General features: G+C 43.9%; 1 protein-coding gene across 2 annotated transcripts in view; it reads left to right on the top strand.

The window, feature by feature from the left end:
- SATB2 (SATB homeobox 2) overlaps positions 1-19,368 on the top strand; it is a 130,942-nt gene extending 111,574 nt beyond the window's left edge. Inside the window, exon 11 of one of the 2 annotated variants that reach the window (XM_039698411.1) lies at positions 18,277-19,368. In XM_039698411.1, the coding sequence (XP_039554345.1) occupies positions 18,277-18,732 (456 nt within the window). In that variant the 3' untranslated portion in view covers positions 18,733-19,368. The remainder of the gene's footprint in view (positions 1-18,276) is intronic. The other variant, XM_039698419.1, reaches the window with a different exon arrangement.
- Positions 19,369-20,296: the final 928 nt, after the last annotated feature.

The following is a 20,296-nucleotide window of genomic DNA, read 5'->3' as shown; positions in this document are numbered from 1 at the left end:
TCTAATTTCTCTCCCTTCTCCCACTGTTTGTCTGCTGTGTCCAAGGTGACCACTCCAGAGAGTAACCATCTTGCCTGGCACTTTAATATAGTGCTAATTCATTGTTAATTGCTGGGGCAGAGAAACCTGATTCCACTGGGAAGGCCATGAATCAGGCTGTTGTCTCTGGAGTGTCCGGGTGGGTAAGAGGGTTCTCTGGAGTAATGAGCCACCACTGCAGCAAAGGACCTTCTATTCAGAGAGTGTGGGAACCTTGCCTCTCATTTTCTCTTAAGTTGACAAGTAGATCTGAAGCTAGTAGGTACATACGTATTTAAGAGCAATCAAATGTTGCTTTCTGATACACTGTTACTTTTGTCACTTTTTAAAAATGACATCCGTCCCTTTTATTTCTCAGAAGCTTTGATTTAGAAAAATCTGGCAATATATAATTGTTCAGATCATAAATCGTGGAGGAACATTAGTAAATAAAAGAGGACATAGTAAAAAGCTCTAGGAAAGCTCTTCTATATTGTGTGTTCACTGCAAACATTGTAATCTCTCTTTAAATATGCAGAAAATAACACAGCACAGAAGTAAACAAAATACTAATTTTATAATTTTGTGAGAGAAGGGAACGAGTATTTTAGACATGACAATGAAATACAAAAGAGCAGAACATGGAGCCCTTCTAAAAATGGGTCAAGGCAAGTGGCGATGGCAATCCAATGAAACTAATTTCATATTCTCTTTCTAGAAGTAATAAAGAGGGGGATGAACACCACAATAGTGCTTCCTAATGAAACGTCTGATTCTAAATAATGTCTTGGAGTTCATGGGTCACATAATGCATAGCACACAGATGGAAAAACCAGTGAGACTTGAAATTTCTTAAAAAATACTATTAATTTATAATACTTAGGAAATCTTCGATGATGAGTGAAGCAAAGCTCTGTTATTTCATAGGGGAACATGGTATGTTTAATGATCCATAGGATGATGTGCACAGTGAGGTTTTGCTGTGTTTGTCTGAGTTACACCAGGGGATTTTGCATACTGGAAATTAGGACTGAGTTGTCTGTGAGACTTGGACAAACATTACTTTCCCAAACTGTGCTAGCTCTCCGAGTCTGGTCCTTGCTGTTTTGATACACATTTTTTGCGGGGATGCAGTGCCCTGTGATTCATTCTTAATGGCTGCACGGTGATAGTTTTGCTTTTTGATCATTTCTGTGCACCCAAAAGACAGACCATAGATTGATACCCACTGCTTTTTGACTCCCCAGTTCTTTAATCCATGGCTGGATGTGATGTCTGCTCAGACAGGAGTGGTCAAGACTGGTGACATAACTTGTGCTCAGCAAACCCAGATGGACTTCAAGAGAAACTTGTATTGTAGGTTATTCATTACACTCAAAATGCTCAGAGCTTTGGTTTGGGAGGGTTGCACTTGGATTTTTTTTCTTTAGATTTAGAGCTACAGAGGGAAATGTGTGTCAGAACGAAGTCTGTGAATTTTGTGAGTTGAGAATATCTCTCTTTTTTAGTTGTTAGTTACCTGGAGTTTCATTCTTTCTCTTATAAAAATCAGACAACAGTCAATTTCAGTATCTCTTTCCAGTCTAAACTATTAAAAACCACTGAAAAAAAGGTCTCAAACTATGTAACTTCTGTTTCTATGCAGTGTTAAAGCTGAAGCAATATTTATTGCAAATGCCACTCACACTGCATTTATCTCTACTGTGTGTGTGACTGCTTTTGGGTCAGGGTAAAGGAACTGTCTTTAAAGCATGTGGTACATGCAAAAAAAAATAAATCTCAGGCATCTTACACTTCTGAGCTGCTTTCTCATGCTTCTCCTGTACCTGTGCCCTATAGCCAGAGATAGTGCATTCTGAAACACCACCTGTGGCTGCACGCTCTGGTTCTCCATCCTCCTGGTGCACACCATCTTCCTGATGGGTCACAGTAGTTCAGGAGCCTTGTGCAAGCTTGACAAAGGCAACAGAGGCACAAATCAGACAATACCCCCTTATATTTGACTCTGAAGTATCCAGTAGATCTTCTTGTGATTGATAGTTGCCACAATTGCAGGGAACGGCGCTGAGCTGTGACTGCTGCAGCCAAACCTGCCTACTGCACCATGTCAGCTGTTTCTGTTTAGTGTGGCCATCTAATGTGGCTGAAAATGCTGCTGATTTTTATTAACGTTAGGCCTGTTATTCCCCTTGAATGATGGCTGGGACTGTATTTGCAATTAAAGCCAAACTGCCTCTGTTCTGAAATTAGTTTAGGTTTAGTACTGCTCCATTTAACCCTAGAAATGGGAGATGAAGTAAACTGCAGAGTTTCAAGTTTTCCTGTGGTGGCAAGTTTAGTCTTGTCAGAATAGTAAATCCTTTTCACATTTGTACAGAACCTGAAACCATGAGGCCACTTCAGTGACACCTGTTCCTGGATGGCTTTCAATTAGCCCAGGATCAGCTGAGTCCAAGGCAGGAATGAGGTGGGGCTCCTACATGAAGGAGCCCTGAGAATATGACTAGTGCTTTTCTTCAGCAGCATCTTCCAATAAAGATGACTCTGAGGGTATGTCTTCTGTGAGGCTGTCCCAGAGCAGCTCTGCTTGTGTTGCCCTGGCTCCCATGGCAAAATGCTCCAGGCAGAAGCTTCCCCTAAAATCTGAATGTGCAGATTTAGCGCTGCTGAGACTTGGCAGTGAGCAGCAGGGTGGTGGTTTGTGTTGGTGTTGCTCTGACAAGTTGTCGTTTTAGCAAATGACATCACTGTAGCTCTGGCCCCTGTTGTCTCACCCTTTTGCCTTTCACACACAATTTGACCAGATTTAGTCCTCATTTCTTACAGTCCTGGCCCCGTTGTAAATGCTAAGCTGCTAGTGTTGTAAGGAGCCGTAGTAGGTTGAGGATGAGCAAACATGTAGAGCAAGATCACTAAATAAAGCTCTTGAAATTCACGTGATCTTTGAAGCTTGCCAGCAGGCAAACCTTGAAGGCTGAAAAGCCACTAGATGAGCCTCTGTTCCATTTACATTTGAAAATTTTTGCAGTTAAAAATATTGCTCTTTTTAACTTAATTTTAATGCTTCCTAATTACTCTGTGTCCCCCACACTTGTTCATAAATTATACTGTCAGGCTTCAGAGATGTGTGAATGTTTATAGGTTATTGGCTGTATACAACATTTTATTCTCAGGCTCTCTACAGAAATCTTAGGATAAAGTTAGAGGCCTGGATCATTGCAGCTGATCTTTTTCTGCAGATAGGCAATTATAAAAATTACATGGGGAGGGAAACTATTGACAATAGCGCTACAGAGCACTTAGCACTGCTTGACCCTCAAAGAGCAAGGAGCTACTCTTCCTTCCGTGTTGCACAGCATCCTCCAGGGAAATGGTGCAGCTTCTGGGCAGTGCTGGGAGTCTGGGAGTTAGGCTGTGACAGAGCAGGACATAGATGGTCAGTCTCCATGCCCAGGGCTAGTCTTTTTCTGGAAATTCTTTGGTGGTTTTTTTTTTTTTTTTTGGCCTCTGAATGGTTGGAAATACCCAGAGACTGTAATGTGTGCAGAGATAAGAGTTTTTTTCAGGGTCAGTATATTGTGTATGTTGTTCCATGTTTGTATGGACTTCTATAGGAATTGCAGATTGAAAGGAGAAGTGTTTTTGTGTGCATGCCTTATTCTCACGCATGAAGTATCCAGAAGTACAGTAGCACATATTTTTTCTCACAGTCATCTATGCTTACAGTGTTTCAAAGAATATTCCAAAATATCTTGGCACAGACAAAGTGAAGCTGTTTGCAAGATCCCTAGCTGTGGAACAACAAAGGCTACATTCTCAACACACATCACACATGACTTTTATTAAAGTCTTAAACAAAAATCAGATAATGTATTTAGAAAATTAAACTTCACCATTTATGATGCTACTCACATTGTGAAAGGAAGTTGGTATCCCCTTGTGTCTCCTTTCCAGTGACTTCTCTCCCAGTTCTACTCACTTCTTCACGTTGCAAATGAGAATATGAAAATCTTAACTACAAATAAGTACATTTAAAAACCAGTAATTTAGGACTAACTCCCATTGTGGTGCCTAACTTAAAAAGGATTTGGTGTTCAGAAACAAAGGAATACAAGCATGTATAAGGTGGCTCTGGCAGAACATTTGGAAGTTTGGATCATCTAAAATCATTATTAACCTTTTACCATTACATATGGCAAAAAGGATGTGGTAAATCACAGAACACATCCTGGATATTGCAGACCCAGCCATCCATTAAATTTGTGTTTAAAACATTCTTCTGTTTCCAGTTGAGGCTAAATTTAGTTTTACACTATGGTGCCATTATAGTCCAAAATAGTGTTGACACCCTTGAATTTTGTAGCTGCTTTTCCTCAGATTATTAGGCCATGCCCATTTGATGTGCCACACTTGAATCCAAGGCACTTGGGCGCAGAGAGCTGTGAAGAGCCCCTTCTTTCCTGCTACAAGTTCCATCACGTGGATGTTGAGGAAGGTGAGCACATTGTGCACAAAGTCTTAATGCAGAGCCATAATTGTTCTGGCTTTTTATGAGTACTGTGTGGCTAAGTCGCATGGTTAGATCTGGAAAACCTTGGCGTTCTCAGTCTTGCTTGCAAAAGCTTCACAGCCAGGATTTCTTTGGTCGGGGTTTTGGTAGTTCTTAGAGTTGAACCAAGCAGGGTATCACAGAAGGCCCTCGTACCCACAAGAGGGAAGAGCTGTCTCCTCTTTCTGTGCTGTGTTGAGGGAAGCTGTGGTAGCAACTGCGAATCCATCCAGTTGTAGCAGAAAGAAAGAGACACACTAAAATTTCAGGACTCAACAAGCCCCATAAAAAGATCTGTCTGGACAGCACATTACTAGTTGAGTGCTAAGTTATTATTATTATTTATTATTTATTTCCTCTCCTATTTTTCCTCTTACTGAACAAGGAGGAAATATCTTTGTTCTTTCATTTGAGAAGTGAAATAAATGTATTCCCTGCAGCATTTGAAATTTTAATAATCCATAATAAATAAAATCATATCTAATAACATAACTGCTTTCAATTGGCAACACGATCTCCTAGATGCATTGCAATGGCAGAAACATAAATAGTTGCAGCCTCTGAAAGCCTACTTCCTATTTGCTAAATATACTTGGCTTGCTTTAAATTCCTTTGTGTGCAGTCATTAATACAATCCTCTTTGACAGCATTTAATTAAAGTGCTTTTCTCTATTAAATTCATTAAAACTTTTTTTTTATATACAACTGTTTCCCAGACACTGAATGTTAAGGACCTGTAGGCCTGTCTTTAAATAACTTCTCTCTCCTTGTTGTAAATTGTTAATTAAATTTAACTTAGACTGTTTAAAGATGGCTTGGAAAAGAAAGCCAGATTTCAGGATATGGTCTCAATCATGGCTGATTTTTTTTAACACAGTTTTTTCCATGTAGTTATAGACTGCATGTTATATTGTTTATGAATGTTGCTGTACTTTCAGCTGGAACCAAGCAAAGAAATACCCTAAAAAGCTAATTTCCATCTCACTTCAAAAATTTCCATCTTTTTAGTGCAGTTTCTTAGCCTAAGAGGATTTGCAGGGGGGGAGTAAGGAGGGAGGAGCTGTTTAGTATTAATAGATTATTGACAGCTTAATGTCTTGGCACCTAGACAGCCCATAAGGTATAATAAACAGGAAGCTGTCTGATGTGAGCGCAGTCAATAGCGTATTCAATCAGAACCTTTCAGTTAATTGCTGGTTGACCTCAGACATTTCCTTTAAGTGAAACTGTCCTTCGCTCAGATCTCATCTGGGTTTCAGGGTTTAATTTGAGAATGCCCTTTCCATATGGCAGCTTGTGCATACATTCCTGGTGGAGTTTTGCTTTGCTCCCATGCACAGCGTTACGAGAGCCAGAGTGCGTCCGGAGCTTTGCAAATCTCCTGGCCGTGCGCTGGGCTGGGAATGCAGCGTGGAGCGGGGCTGGGAATGCACCGTGGAGCAGGGTTGGGAATGCGCCGTGGAGCGGGGCTGGGAATGCACCGTGGAGCGGGGCTGGGGATACACCATAGAGCGGGGCTGGCAACGCGCCGTGGAGCGGGGCTGGGGAAATGCGCCGTGGAGCGGGGCCGGGAACGCGCCGTGGAGCGGGGCCGGGAGCTCGCCGTGGAGCGGGGCTGCCGCCGGGCAGCGGCACGGCGGTGAAAGCAGGCAGGGCTGTAAACTGACGTCAGGGGTGCTTTGAAAGCAGCTGGGCTGCTGCCGAGGGTGTTTGGGATGGAGTCAGGCCCGCTCCGGTGCCTGGGAGGCACGGCGGCGCTGACGAGACCCGCCCGGCCCGGCAGATGTGCGGTGCTGCAGCCCGGCCTGGCTGCCCCGGCACAGGGATCGGCCCCGCTGCCCCCATCCCACCCGCGAGCACGGATTGCCCCGCTCTTCTGCACAAGTGCAGACCAGAGCTCGTTTGTATTTAGTTTCCCTAATTCCTGTACTTAGCCATTCTAATTTTTTCGGACTGTATATCTTGATGAGGCCCAGATAAGCTACAAAGGCAAGCAGGCAGGAAACCACACGGGCAGTCCCTGACCCTGACTAACTGGAAACCATCTGCTTATTTGGGGAGGAAACCTCCATGGAAATCTCTTCTAGCAAGTCTGCCGCATTTGGGTTTTTCTTCCTTTCCCTCCAACTGTTGACTTGGAGCGTGTGTTTTCCGCAGGCAAGATCAGGGAGGGTCAGCTGTGGCAGCTCTGTTTGCAGCGAGGGGGTCTGGATTTCCGATGGCAGTGAGTAGCTGCCATGTGAAAGAAATGCTTCTGCATCAGAGCAACTTTAATTTACACTTTGTGCAGTCAGGAGACATGTTTTTGTCTCTAGATCTGCAGTGATTGTATCTTTTAGCCACTTATCATGCATTCAGACTGTGGTTTGCTGGAAGGAGTATTATTACTTCTAATCTCTAATTTTTCCCTGGTTTTGATTCATTTCTGTGGTTCTCTTTGTCCCTCTGTGTCACACAAACTGCTTATGCCTTTTTAATGGCCTGATTAGCACCAGGGAAGCACTGCTGACTTGCAGTAATGTTATTCCTGGTGTTCCCTTGTTTAAATGAGATGAGGAGTAAGAATGCTGCATTGCTATGTTTGGGATCCATTAAAGTCCAGTCTGGACCCCTGCCTGAAGCAGGCTGTAAATCTTTTGTCTTCATTCATGTATGTTGGAAAGGTGAGGGGAATAGTTTTGAGATGATGCTCCCTTTTTAGGAAGATTAAAGGATATGAGAGGTTTGGAATAGTTATTTCTGGAGAGAATGGAACAAAACTATGGCCAGACAGAACAGAACAAGTGAAGAAATCCCAAGGTACATGTGTGACCCTGGGGCCATCAGCTGCAACACTCACACTTTGCTCCCAGGTGTCTCTGGCCAGAATATATTCGGAAGTACTTTCTGGTTTTATCAGTCTTACTGGCCAAGCTGCTAATCAGTGTTACATTGACCAAAGGACTCCCACATGCAATAAAAATCGTAAGCTTTATTGGATTTTGAGATAGAAAAGATTCACATCCATCTCCTTTTATAAACTGCATTACATTGTGTTCTTTCAGAGCTCCCATCAGTACAAGCCTTAGTAAATACAATGGTGAAGGAGGTAGGTGGGTAGATAGATGGCTGAGCTGCTCTTTCTTGGGTGGTACAGCCTAGAGCTATAGAACTGCTTGAGCTGAGTTAAAGAGGTTGCTGACATTTCTGAAATGCTGGAAGAAAAAAATATGTTGGTCCTTTCTAAATTATTATTTTCAGTTCAAATAAAAAAAAAAGGTTTGTGGCAGTTTAGAGCAACAAGCAACATAATGCTTTGAAGGAAAATAGGAAGAATTTGAAGAGCAGAAGTTGTTCTGAATAAAAGCAACCAGAATATGCTGTTTTGTGAAAAATGCCTAAACAACTGCTTGAACTTTGTTGGAATATTCACCCCTCTGCTGCCCCAGGCAAACAGTTTGGCAAAGTAGACTTTACTTAGTCCATACTTTGATGTCACTCAGTCAACGTTTTTGACCAAAAAAATTTTGACTGAAAAATGCCACACAATCCCAACCTTATTGAAGCAAAGAATAGTGTTTTGCATTTTTAGCAAAAGCCTGTGGCTCCTTGCACACAGACCTGCAGTAGCTGCAGGCTTGTGTTAAGTGTGAGCTTTACCCCTGTGATTATGTGTGTGCAGCCAGCCACGGACAGAGCAGTCCATGGAGTTCCCCACAGCAGCCAGCAGCAAAGCTGGTTGGATCCCAGGGCCATAACAATGTCATCTTCTGCTTTGTCCTAATACTGCCCCTCTGGCCTTACATTAAAACTAACTAAAAAACTGTGAATATAAACTGCCTGTGCTGTTGACTTTATATAATCATTTTCTACCAGCATCCAGAGTCTGTGACATAGGTACAGGTCAGAGTAGTGAGACATGGAGCTCAACAGCATGGGAGTGAGATGCCAGGGTAGCTTCCTCTATTTTCTGCACATGCCCACCTTTTCTAGAGCTTAACCAGGAAGACAAAGGATTTCAGATCTAATTCTCTAGGCATCCTGTCTTCAATGACCTAATCTGTGCAGGAGACTGTACTTTGGTCATTTGATTTTTATTTATCCAGTTTCAAGCTAAGGGTATAATAAAGCACATTATGCCAGTTGCATGTGTGGTAGTACTGGATATTTTGCTTTTACCATGGTAGTTGATTATAATGCACTTTTTAAGACTTGCTTTCTAAAAAAAGGAATATTTATACTTTTATGTGTTTGATTCACACAGTATAGTTTGCACAAGTCCTGTTATTAAGTGCATTGGTGGTTACATCTCAAAAGCCAAAAAACATGCTGAGTAGTGTTTTATCAGCACAAATCTGCTATTTTCACTAACCATAACAGTCAGGTTCTCCTGACTTCTAACTGCTCCCATTGTAAAAATTAGCAGTACAGTTGGGTATTCTTGAAACCCCAAATAGCCATCTGTAAGGACCTAAAACAGTTTGATGGGACAAATAATTACCCCCCCACCAGAATCCAGTGTCTAATCCAAACATATCCTTCCTGAAATAATGCAGTGCCTACTCCTGGTCTGAGTAACTGGAAAACAACATGATTATAGTGGCGCCATTCATGCCACCATAGTTAGGGGTTTAGGGCTTGACCTTAAGCATGGCTCCAGGTTGGGGCTTGTCAGGGAAGATCTTGCTCACACTGCCCACAAATACTCTTCTGATTTTCAGAAGAAAAGAAGAACATGTGTAGTGTTAATTAAACAAGAAAGCATAGAGGACACCCGAAGTGTTTTGTCTGCAGAAAACCAAACCGAAAACCCTTTTGTTGCCTCCTTAGCTCCTGTGGCATTCTGCCAGCTCCTCATTAGGTTTATCAGGGCTGGGATGGGGAAATGTAGAATTGAAATCTTTGGCAGACCCTCCCTTTAGCCATAACTAAGCTCAGGCTCTATGTGGAAAGTTCTAAGCAGATCTCTGCACAGCGTAGCACCCAGAGAGCCTTGCTAGGGCTGTGAGAGAAAGCACAGAAGAGGCAAGTCAGAGGCCCACAAAGCTTATGGCCTTGTTTTGGAGAAGGTGAGTGTTGACTGGAAGGTTTGTGCCTTCAAGGTGCACACAGATGTGAAAAGTCCCACTTGAGGAGACTCCCCTTAGCATCACCATGATGAAGGGCAGTGTTTCTGGGGCTCTTGCTGTTGCTTTTTCCCTTGTGGATGAGGTTGCCTCGCTACCACAGGTTACAGGCAAGAGAGACTGGCGTGGCTTCTCCAGGGCCGGCAGAGTCCTGCCTGCCTGCCAGGGGTGCAGCAAACTGGCCCCTGTGCCAGCTGTGCTGGCTGTGCCCCATCCCCAGACAATGGAGCCATCCATCACCGATGCCTTCAGGAGAGAGTCTGCAGCGAGGTTGTGCAACACTTCCTGACCGCATCGGCCGCTCTGTCACCAGCGCCCTGGTTTGTGCCAGCAGCAGCCGGAACGGAGCTGGCCGGTCATATGGGCACAGGAGGGACGTGCCAGCTCCACCTGAGGGCTGGGCAGGAGCTGCTGGCAGCTCTCCCAGGCTGCAGCCAGGTATTAGACAAAGAGGTATCCAGTGCTAGTTGCAGTTCCTCTGCAGTGAACCTAAGGATCTGGCTTGAACCAGCCCAAGATGGGAAATTCAGAGCTAACGCATGAATGTTCATCAGCATGAGCTCATTTATGCTGCCCCATAAAATCAGCCAGTTCTCAGGCACTTGCACAGCAATGAAAGTTGTGCCTGTGCTTTTGTGGGAAGAGTTGAGTTAGCATTCGAGGGAGAGCAGTTACCCCAGGAAACACCGGGACACTGTTCTGCATTGTCAGAGTTTTCTGATTTATTTTTTTAACATTATACAGACAAAATAGTGGCTATTGTGTAGGCACGTGCTGTCTATTAACAGAGATCAGGAAAGGGAAATAAACCACGCATTACTGAAGAATAAGATCATGATTGTGGTCAAGTGGTGGCAGAAGTTTTTTTTCTCTTTGTCAAGCTGATTTGTAAACATTCTTCAAACAACTGTGCAGACAGCAGTGCCACAGCTTCTTGAAAGGAAAGCAAAGACAAGGAAAGATTCCTCTGCACAGATGTTTTACAGTAACCCCTTAGACCTGTCCCAAGTTATCTGGTCATCTGAAGTTGTTATTGAAAGCTATGATGCACATGTGGCCTCTTAGCAGCTCAGTGTAATCAGGCTGTAATTTATATTTTATCTTCAGTGATGATAGCACTTAAAAATGTTTTGTGGTGGATTTGCTCTTTGATGCATGGTAAGCTCCTGTTAGCATTAATGGGAGCAGTGTGTGCTGGGGAGGGGGAGAGACACCTTCCCTGTGCCTTCAAGTCAAGATTAATTATGTTTTGCTTATGCTTATCACTGTGTGGGATGCCGAAAGCAATGTGCAATTAAAAATTTCTTGGTTTTTTTTTCTTTTTTCAATTCCTGTTGCCTTTTTTGTCAGCTTTTTGACCATTTTGGATAGTTTGGTCCTGGAGAATTGCAGAATGGGGCTGCTGTTTCAGAGCTGAGTGTTCAGTGTCTTGCCATGCTTTCAAATCCCTGCCTATTTCCTGCCCTTGAGCAAGGCAGCCGCCATAAAGCAAAGGGAAGCATGTGGTGAGTGTGCTCCAAAGATGTTGGAATGAATCACTTCAACCAGCTTACATTCCAGCCTGGAAACCAAACTTGCCTTTGACTTTGGGTTCCCTGTGGAACTCATTTCTCTCCTCAGGAGTCCTCTCCAAGTCCCTTTTTGTGTAGCTCGGCGTGACTTGTACCTCGGAGCCGATAGTTTCAGGATACAGTTTGTCTGATCCAATATTCTGGCTCCACTGGTGGTCAGGAACAGATGAAGAGTGATAGAAAAGGCTTGAATATTTGGGGTTTTTTTAGTGTGTGACTGCTTTGTCTTTGCAGACAAAATGAATGACACCCAGGGCTGCTGGCTTACAAGGTGGTGTGCAGCCACCAGTTCCCGTGGGCTGATTTGGTCTGGTGTTCATGAGATGGGGCACATCACATCGCAGACAAGTGTTATAATTATCTCTAATAAGGGTGTTTACTCTCGTGAAGCAATTACTAAGCTGCACTGGAAAATGCACAGGATGTGCAGCCAGCATTTGAGCTACAAAATTAAAAGAAGCTCAGACTGAAGTTAGATGAAAGTGAACATATTTATCCATGTCAGACTTCCTACCATTTTGCACGCTCATATTGATTTCTTTTGACACGGTCTTCTTTTATTGAGTACCATATATTTTTTTAAATCCCTTACCGATAACAGTACCTGCTAAGGGCAATTGTAAAAGGAAACTAAAGTATATTAAACCTGCCTGGAGTCAAAATGTAATCTAACACCTGTAGTCTGCAATTTGTCATCACTTCATAGATACTTTTTCTTTTTTAATAACAGTTTTGGATTTCCCTGAGTTTTGACCTTAGGATACCGTATAATCCAAGAAAAGCAAGGAAACTAAACCACAGTCTTTAACACAGCTTTATGGTGTCAAGGTGTGAAATCACTCTGTGAATGAGCCCAAAGAAAATACTTCCTTTGGTGCTGCGACTAGTGCTGCAGTGTTTACCCAAATGAATGTATTTTTGCAAGGGAAGAAAAAAGAGTAGTCTTAAGAACCACATTTTTAATAGGAAAGAAATGAACACAGGTGCAAATTGTACTTCTGCTACAGTTTCTTGTACAGACATTCCTAGAAACCTGTAAAGAGTCTTGGCTGTGTAATTAATGTTCTTACCCCTGCGAGCCCAGCCTGGGAGGCTGTCAGGGTGGAGGCCTGGCTATGGCAGCTGCTGCCTCTCTTCTCTTCTTGCACATTTCTGCGTGTGAAGGGAGACCAGGGCTAGGGAGTGTAAGGCTGTTTATTTGAATAGATAATATCCTGGAGATTATTCCTGTGAACTCTGGTAGGAGGAACAGCATCTCCTTCTCGGTGTGAGATTTTGTTGCAACAAAAAGGAGTTTGTCTCTTCAGTAAACTCTTACCAGGCTAGCTGGGCACTGCCCGGGGGCTCTCAGCTTACAGAGGTGAGGTATTGCTCAGTAAAATGCAGCCGAAGACCTTGTTTAGGTCTGTCTTCCGCCCTGCCTTTGAGTTCAGCTGGCCGTGGGGAAGGAGCTTTTCCAGTGGCTTGCTGACAGGAGGGGTGTGGTGAATTGTTTTTGCATGGAGTCAGGCTGGTGCCAACTCGTGCTGATGAGCCGTGAACGCTTGCAAGGGCAGTAATAGATCACTGGTGTTAGGTGCACGGAATGAAGGTTCTGGACCTAGGTTTTGTAGTATGTGTGTGTTCTCTCTGCCTTTATTTTGGAGTCCTTAAGCAGGCTAAAATCTTGCTGTCTTTGGCATAGAAGTCCTTGATGTGATACAGTGTTATGGCTGGCTATGGGAACAATGTCAAGGTGAAGAAAAGCTGAAAGGTGAGGCCCCTACCCCCTACTGAGAATAGATGGGTAGAATTATTTGGTTTGGAAAAAGACCTGTAAGATTATTGAGTCCAAACATTAATCCACCAATGCCAAGTCCACCATTAAGCCATGTCTCCAAGTGCCACATCTACACATATTTTAAGTACCTCTAGGGATGGTGCCTCCACCACTTCCCTGGGTAGCTTGTTCCAGTACTTTACAACCCTTTCAGTAATATCCAGTCTAAACCTTCTCTGGTAAAGAGGCCAGTCCGTTCAACTTTGCTCCTTGTGGGCTCGGGTTATCAAAATTGACACTGACTACCACCTGCCATCGAGGTACCTGTCAGTGCTCACGCTGGGTGTGCACAGAGGCAGGTGGTGTCTGTTCAGCAAGGGCAGTTCTGTTGCAAATGCACAATCTTTCAAGCGTGTAACATTTTTGGTGTTTCTCTTAGCAAGGGGCACCTTCTTCGTCTCAGCAAATCCCAGTGGAAGGGAGCTCACATGACTAATCCTCTCTGCAAAGGGAAGGACAGAACAGCACTAGGAAACAAAAGAGCTTGGGGTTTTCACATAGAAATGCAGTTCTTGATTCCAGTGTGCTCAAAAGGCTGTCCAGGCAATGGAGGGTGACATGTCCCAGAAACATGTCCCAGTGTTTTCAGCTGGTGCCTCACTGCTGGTGGTGCCCGGGTGTGTGTGTGTTCCTGCTTGGCTCCCTTAGCCTCTCACCAATGTCACATGTGTAGCTCCAGCTAGAAAGTGGGTGGAAATGGAAACAAACATCAGTGGCATAGTGAATCCAGCCAAAATTAAATACAGTACAGACATAGACTGCAGTTACTTGACGTTCATCTTACAGTTGGGTTTGCTCACCTCTCTTTTCTATGGGAATGCCAAAGTCAGGTTTCTCCTGTGGGAGCATGTGGAGACATGGGGAGTGGATACATGTGAAATAGTGCAACAGTCCCTTCCCCCCAATAATTCTTGGCTTTGGATTTTAGATAGACCACAAACCCTTAGCTTATTACAAATAATCCTGATCACTCCCGTAATGATACACTACATTATATACTCTCCTAAATTTAATCATTCAATATCTCACTTCCTTCCCTGTAGGCATGTACTATTATATTTTACACATGGCTTCCAGCTGCTTTTCATTGTGGCCTTCAAATCATATTTCAGTACAGTGCGATCTAAGACCAGTCACTTTATCATTTAAAGTCAACTTCCATCAGAGTCATTTTCTTGACTGGTGAATTTGTTTCAGAAAGATAAGTTTCTCTGTGAGGAGGAAGTCTACCTGAATGAACCTTTATGAAGCAGCATCTGCCAGAGATACTTTGTTCTGAAATGTTGAAAGGCAGCCATGCCTATCTATAGAGTTTAAGAATTAAATGTCCTGAAGGAATGAAAAGAATAAGTCCTCTGGGCATGGAAGGAAATCTGTATCTTCACATTTGATTTGAAAGTAGATGAGAAATCAGGAAGGGGAAGGGAAGTCAGCTCCAGATGGTGCTGGCTGTGGAGGAGGAGGAGGCTGCCCCACCTGTGGCTGGGAGCAGCGGGGAAGGGCATGTGGGATGGAAATGGGAGTGGGGAAGGGGGGTGTGGGACATCTATGCCACAAAGTGCACCCCTCTGAGCACAACAGCAGCTTTCCTGGGGCCATTGTTGTTATCCCTTATCTCAGAAGCCCATCATGTGCATGGTGCTTTGTGTAGGTCCAGCCACCACTGAGGGGTCACCTGCACTGGGAAATGCACCCTGTACACGGAGGATCAGGGATGTTTCCTTCTTCTGCAGAGGCAGAGCAGCACTGACCCGAAACCCAAAGAGATGTGGCAGGGTGTGCACAGCAGTGTGTGAAGCTGCTGGAAATTTTACCTGCAGATGTAGGAGCCTAATAACGACCCCAAGATGTGAAAATGTGGAACTCCCGGAATGGCCCATTTCGTTTCCTCTGTGAGGCTGTGGCATGCAGAGCCAGACATGAAGTAAGCCAGTCACTCAAACTGGCCAGCATGCTCATCAATCAAGTGTAGTTTAAAGCAAATATTTAACATAAAGGTAATTTAGACTTCATATTCTCATTCTCAGTGTGCTCAGCAGTTGATCTGGTTTGCATAGAAGAGTGTTCTCTTTTGTGCTAAACAGCCTGTCCTGTCAGAAGGAATTGCAAAACTGACCACAGCCCAGATCTGAAGGACATCCTGTGCATTTATCCATCTCTCTGTATATGGCTAAAGTTCTATTGCTAAAACATATAGTGTGGCTGAAATCCTTTGTTAATGCTACTGGCAATCCAGAGGAGACCCCCAGAAGTTAGTAAAATAATGAAATTTATCTGTTATAAGAGCAGATTTAGTTTTTTTTTCATTACCTAAGATAACCAGAGGTGAAATAAAATACAGCCTTTTTCTAGTATTTTACACTGATAACCCCCAGGTTTTGCATTTTCCCTTTTGGAGAAGGTGGAGAGGTCACTCTGGAAAAGGAAGGGTTAATTGAAATTATTCTTCCTTCCCGCACTCAACCCTCTCTTTGGTTGATTGCTTTATAGATGCTGTAGGCATCTCTTCATCTCCTTCAAATTAAACATTTTACTGCTGCTGATCCCGTATAGTTGGATTTTTTTCATCATTATATTTGATTGGAAGTCTTGTAACATTTTTCAAGCTGGATCATTTCTCATGCTATTTGTCAACTGAAAAGGGAAAAAAAAGCCCCCTTCCAACTCCAACAAGAATGAACTGAGTAATTCGCACCCTTTCTGGATGTGTTTCTATCTCTGTTAGATGCTACTTGAATCCAGCTTCTGATTAGCAGTGCTACTTGCAGCTTTCTGTGTGACGCTGTCTGTAAGTTCCCTGGCAGTTTGTTTGTGGTGTTAAATCCTTTGGATTTTGGCTGCTCTGGGCCTTACTTTGTCAGGGGACAGGACCAGAAGCCACAACAGGGGAGACTAGGTAGGGTCTGTGTGACAAAATTATGGGCCTTGGTCCCTGGCTAGAGCCAGCGATCCTGGCTCTGCTGCTTTCAGTGCTCCCTGCTGACGTAGGTACGGATCCCACCCTCATCTGCAACCCTCTGTTTGGAAACGTCAGCCTTTCTCTTTGAAAGCAATCCATGGACAAAAAAGAAATCCTCAAAGAGCAGCTGAGCGATTCCATTCATTGGAACATTATGCTCTTTTATTGCAAGAGATGTAATAAAACATAAACCAGATTATCTGTCATTTCCATTTGAGCTCCCCCTTTTCCCCCGCTCCTTGGTTAGCCATTTCTATGGCACCCTCAGTATTTACGTGCTTGGGAGGAGAATGTACATGCTGGCACGGAAACAAGTTTGTGGTGTTTCTGCCCCGCCTCAGCTCTCGCCCGGGGATGGCAAGTCCTGTGCTGGCACCTGCTCTTGGCTGTCCGTGTGGAGCTGCTCGTTGCTGGGGTGTGCTGCCACTGTCCTGGCACGGCTGTGCCCATGGGGACAGCGGGCAGGATGTGCAGCTGTGTCCCTGCTCCGCCAGCCCTGCTCACGCCCGCTGCTCGCCGGGCACCGGGATGTGGTGCCGGTCCCGCTCCGTGCCCGGGGAGCAGAGCCCGGGCCCGGCACAGCATCCCCCAGGCTCAGCTCTGCACCTGGGCACTGCCACGCCGGTCCCGCTCCGTGCCCGGGGAGCAGAGCCCGGGCCCGGCACAGCATCCCTGGCAGGCTCAGCTCTGCGCCTGGGCACTGCCATCCGCTCCCCAAAAGCTGTGACTGGAGATGGCTGATGTTACAAATGGTTATGGCAGGAACGTCTGATGGAGGAAGGGAGTAAAGGGCTCTTCGGCACAGAGCCTTTTCATTTATTTGCATAACAGGCGGATATTCCACAGTGGACTTCCCTCTTGCGGTAATAACTTGACTAGTGTAGTGTTTTACTGGGGGCTCAGTATGTGTGTAAAATTTTAGTGCAAGTTCTCAGCACATTTCCACTATTTATCTTTGGTTTTGTTTTATTTTTTGTTTAGAGAGCTTTAATGGAGGGTTGATTCTCTGGATGTTGCAGTTTGCAACAAAGACATTTTCTTCTTGGATAAAGAGCCAGAATTCCCTCTTACCTGTGGAAGAAAACAGTTATCCATATTGATTTTGTTAGCTTTGTGTGTTAAGCTCTAATAATTATTTCCCTGCATCTGAAGAAACCTCTGGGCAAATACAGCCCTCAATCCTGTAGGGGATTTTTTCTGTTAATCTCCCTTGTATAGATTTGGTTTTAAAGAAAGCGTATGGAGCTCCTCTGTGTTTTGAACAATTCAGAGCAGGTATTTTTTCCCCTGGAATAAGGGCTGCACGAGGCCCTTTCTTAGTGATTTTAAGTGGCTGTTAGGAAGATTAAGAGCTGCATATGCTTTCTTTAAACTTGCCGAAAAGGAGATACTGTGGGTGAAAATCTGTTACAAGACTGCAAAGTGTGTTTGCCCAGGGGGTGTTTCAGAATGGAGGGCTATTATTATTTGAACTCAGAACTCCTCAACTAGTGAAATTACTATAGAGAAGGTAATACAGAGAAATCTGTTCAGGAGACACATTAAAGCCACCTGTGTCAAGCAACTGAACTGACTGTGCTGCCTCTCTTGCGAGAAGGGAAATCTTAACAAATCTCTGCACTTCTACTTTTTTTTTTGCTTCCATAAAGTAGCTGTGATGGATTTTAATGCAAAATCATTATTCATAAAGTAGCATCTGATAATCCCACATGTGTTTAGGCCTTTGTGGTACTTGAAGCATAAAGTAGCTGTGATGGATTTTAATGCAAAAATCATTATTCATAAAGTAGCACCTGATAATCCCACATGTGTTTAGGCGTTTGTGGTACTTGAAATCTTGAAGAAATGGTCAAAATGTCTAGCCTGAAAAGATGAGAGGAAATAAGGATGGGGAGAAGAGGAACCAAGCAGAATGACTTTTCTGAGATGGGACATCATGACAATGAGACCTTTTGACCTAATTTTTATTTTGGCTATTTTAGATTTCTTTTTATTACTTACATTTTGTATTTCTTACTCATTTTCTGGGTTCTTATTTTATATTGTTTGCCTTTTATATCACTTCCTCCTTTCAGTCTGTAGTTGTACAGACAGGTGTAGCTGTCTTACAGGTGAGAAGGGCAGTGGAAATGCATATTAATTGTACTTTTCTTGACCAATACAAAGTAGGTCCTGTGTACAGACCTGTACCAGTGCCCTTATGTCGAGCACCGAGGGGGTCAGCATGTGAAGTGTGTGTCTGTTTGATCTTATAGGTGCTGCACAGACAGCAGTCCCAGCCTGCCAAGGAGAATTCCCCACCTAGAGAAGAGGCTCCTCCTCCACCTGCTGAGGACAGTTGTGCCAAAAAGCCAAGATCCCGTACCAAGATCTCCTTGGAAGCTCTAGGTATCCTTCAAAGCTTTATTCACGACGTGGGTCTCTATCCCGATCAGGAAGCCATCCACACCCTCTCTGCTCAGCTGGATCTCCCCAAGCACACCATCATCAAATTCTTCCAGAACCAGCGTTACCACGTAAAGCACCACGGGAAGCTAAAAGAGCACCTGGGAACGGTGGTTGACGTGGCAGAGTACAAGGATGAGGAGCTGCTGACGGAGTCGGAGGAGAACGACAGTGAGGAAGGCTCTGAGGAAATGTACAAAGTGGAGGCTGAGGAGGAGAATCCCGACAAAAGCAAGGCGGCTCCAGCAGACATCGACCAGAGATAATGTGAGATAGGAGTGCAGAAAGCAATACATTGATCCAAGGATTTTCTGGTTTTATTTTTGATTTTTTTTCCTCGTTTTACTTTTTGTTTGTTTGTTTCCGTTGCGCATGATCCATGTGCAGACCGAATGAATTCAGCATTGCCCGATCAGACACTCGAGTGTTACACTTTCTACATCTGACTGAAGCAATCGTTGTAGTCACATAGGATTATGCCTTCATCAATCTTGCACTTATGAAAGGGACAGCTAGCAAGTAAATGGGAAGAAAAAGTCCTATGAAATCAGTGAAGGGAAATTTACAACTTTGTGTGTGTATATATATATTTACATAATATATATATATATATATTAAATTGCATGGGACGGAACTTTACAACCTGAAAGTATAGACTGTGAAATGAGTTCTTTAAAGATGAAACTTGTTTATGTTTTAAAACCACTTCACAATGAGTTGCTTTGGCTTTTTGATAAACTGCCGCCTGCTCTCAGGGTGTGGTGACTATTTTTGAATTCCTATTTATTTTCTATGTTTATCCCTGATTTTTTTTTTTTTCATTATTATATGGCTTCCTATCTGGCATCTTGATGGGTAATTTTTGAGGTATTTAAAGACGTAAATCAACACTGCCAAAAAAAGAAAAGAGGAAAAAAAGAGAGAAAATAGAAAAACAAATCAGGGCACCTTAAAAAGAAAACTAGTAAGTTAAAAGTACTTTGAACACAGTGCACACTAAAAAGGATACAGCATGTTCCACTCTCCAGATAGTCCTTTCTGTAGTGAACAGATGAGTTTTCTTGGGATTCAGAATGACTAAAGCTGAAATGCAGTGCATAGAAGACTTGTCCATAAACGAGGTCTTTATAGAAAGAGAAAAAAAGATAAATGTGTTGAGATTTGATGTATGGAATTCATACTATCAACCACATTTTACTGTGGATTTTATTTACCTGTTCTCTGTTTCAGATCTTAAAATTTGTAAGCTTCCTTCTTGTTGTTGCTTTTTGTTTATACTGAAGTGAAACACACACACACACACACACACACACACGTGTAAAGTTACATTGCGACACAGAATGCCACAATCCCGAGAATCCTGGCCAGGTAACTTGCTGACAGCCGAGGGTTCGCGTTGCTGCCGTGCGCTCGCCCTCCCCGCAGCGTGCCCGGTTCCGTGCCAGTGCCATGAAGTGTTTTCAGCCGCAGGGCCCCGTCCCTGCTCGCCCTGCCAGGCCCTGCACTCGCAGCCCGCCCGGGCTCCGCAGCACCAGGTAGCAGCTCCAGAGCAGAGCCCGTCCCCAGTGACTCTTGGATGGCCTGAGCGCAGAGCTGCGATCTGCCATAGCATCCACCCGCTCTGAGGCACCCTGTCGAGAGAGACGCCAAGTAGCATTTACTTTCCACTTCCGTGCAATGATTTCCGAGACAAAGACCTCACCTTGCAGCTGGATTGATTTCAGACGCCTGTAAACTGCAGCCATAACGGTACCAACAAGGCTTCTGGCTTTTTTCTTCCTTTTTTCACATGGGCTTTTCATGTAATCTTGACAAAGACCTCATGCAATA

This window comes from Passer montanus, unplaced genomic scaffold, assembly GCF_014805655.1.
Source record: "Passer montanus isolate IOZ18808 unplaced genomic scaffold, ASM1480565v1 scaffold1, whole genome shotgun sequence".
Taxonomy (NCBI): Eukaryota; Metazoa; Chordata; class Aves; order Passeriformes; family Passeridae; genus Passer; species Passer montanus.
This window is presented reverse-complemented; position numbering and strand designations above follow the sequence as displayed.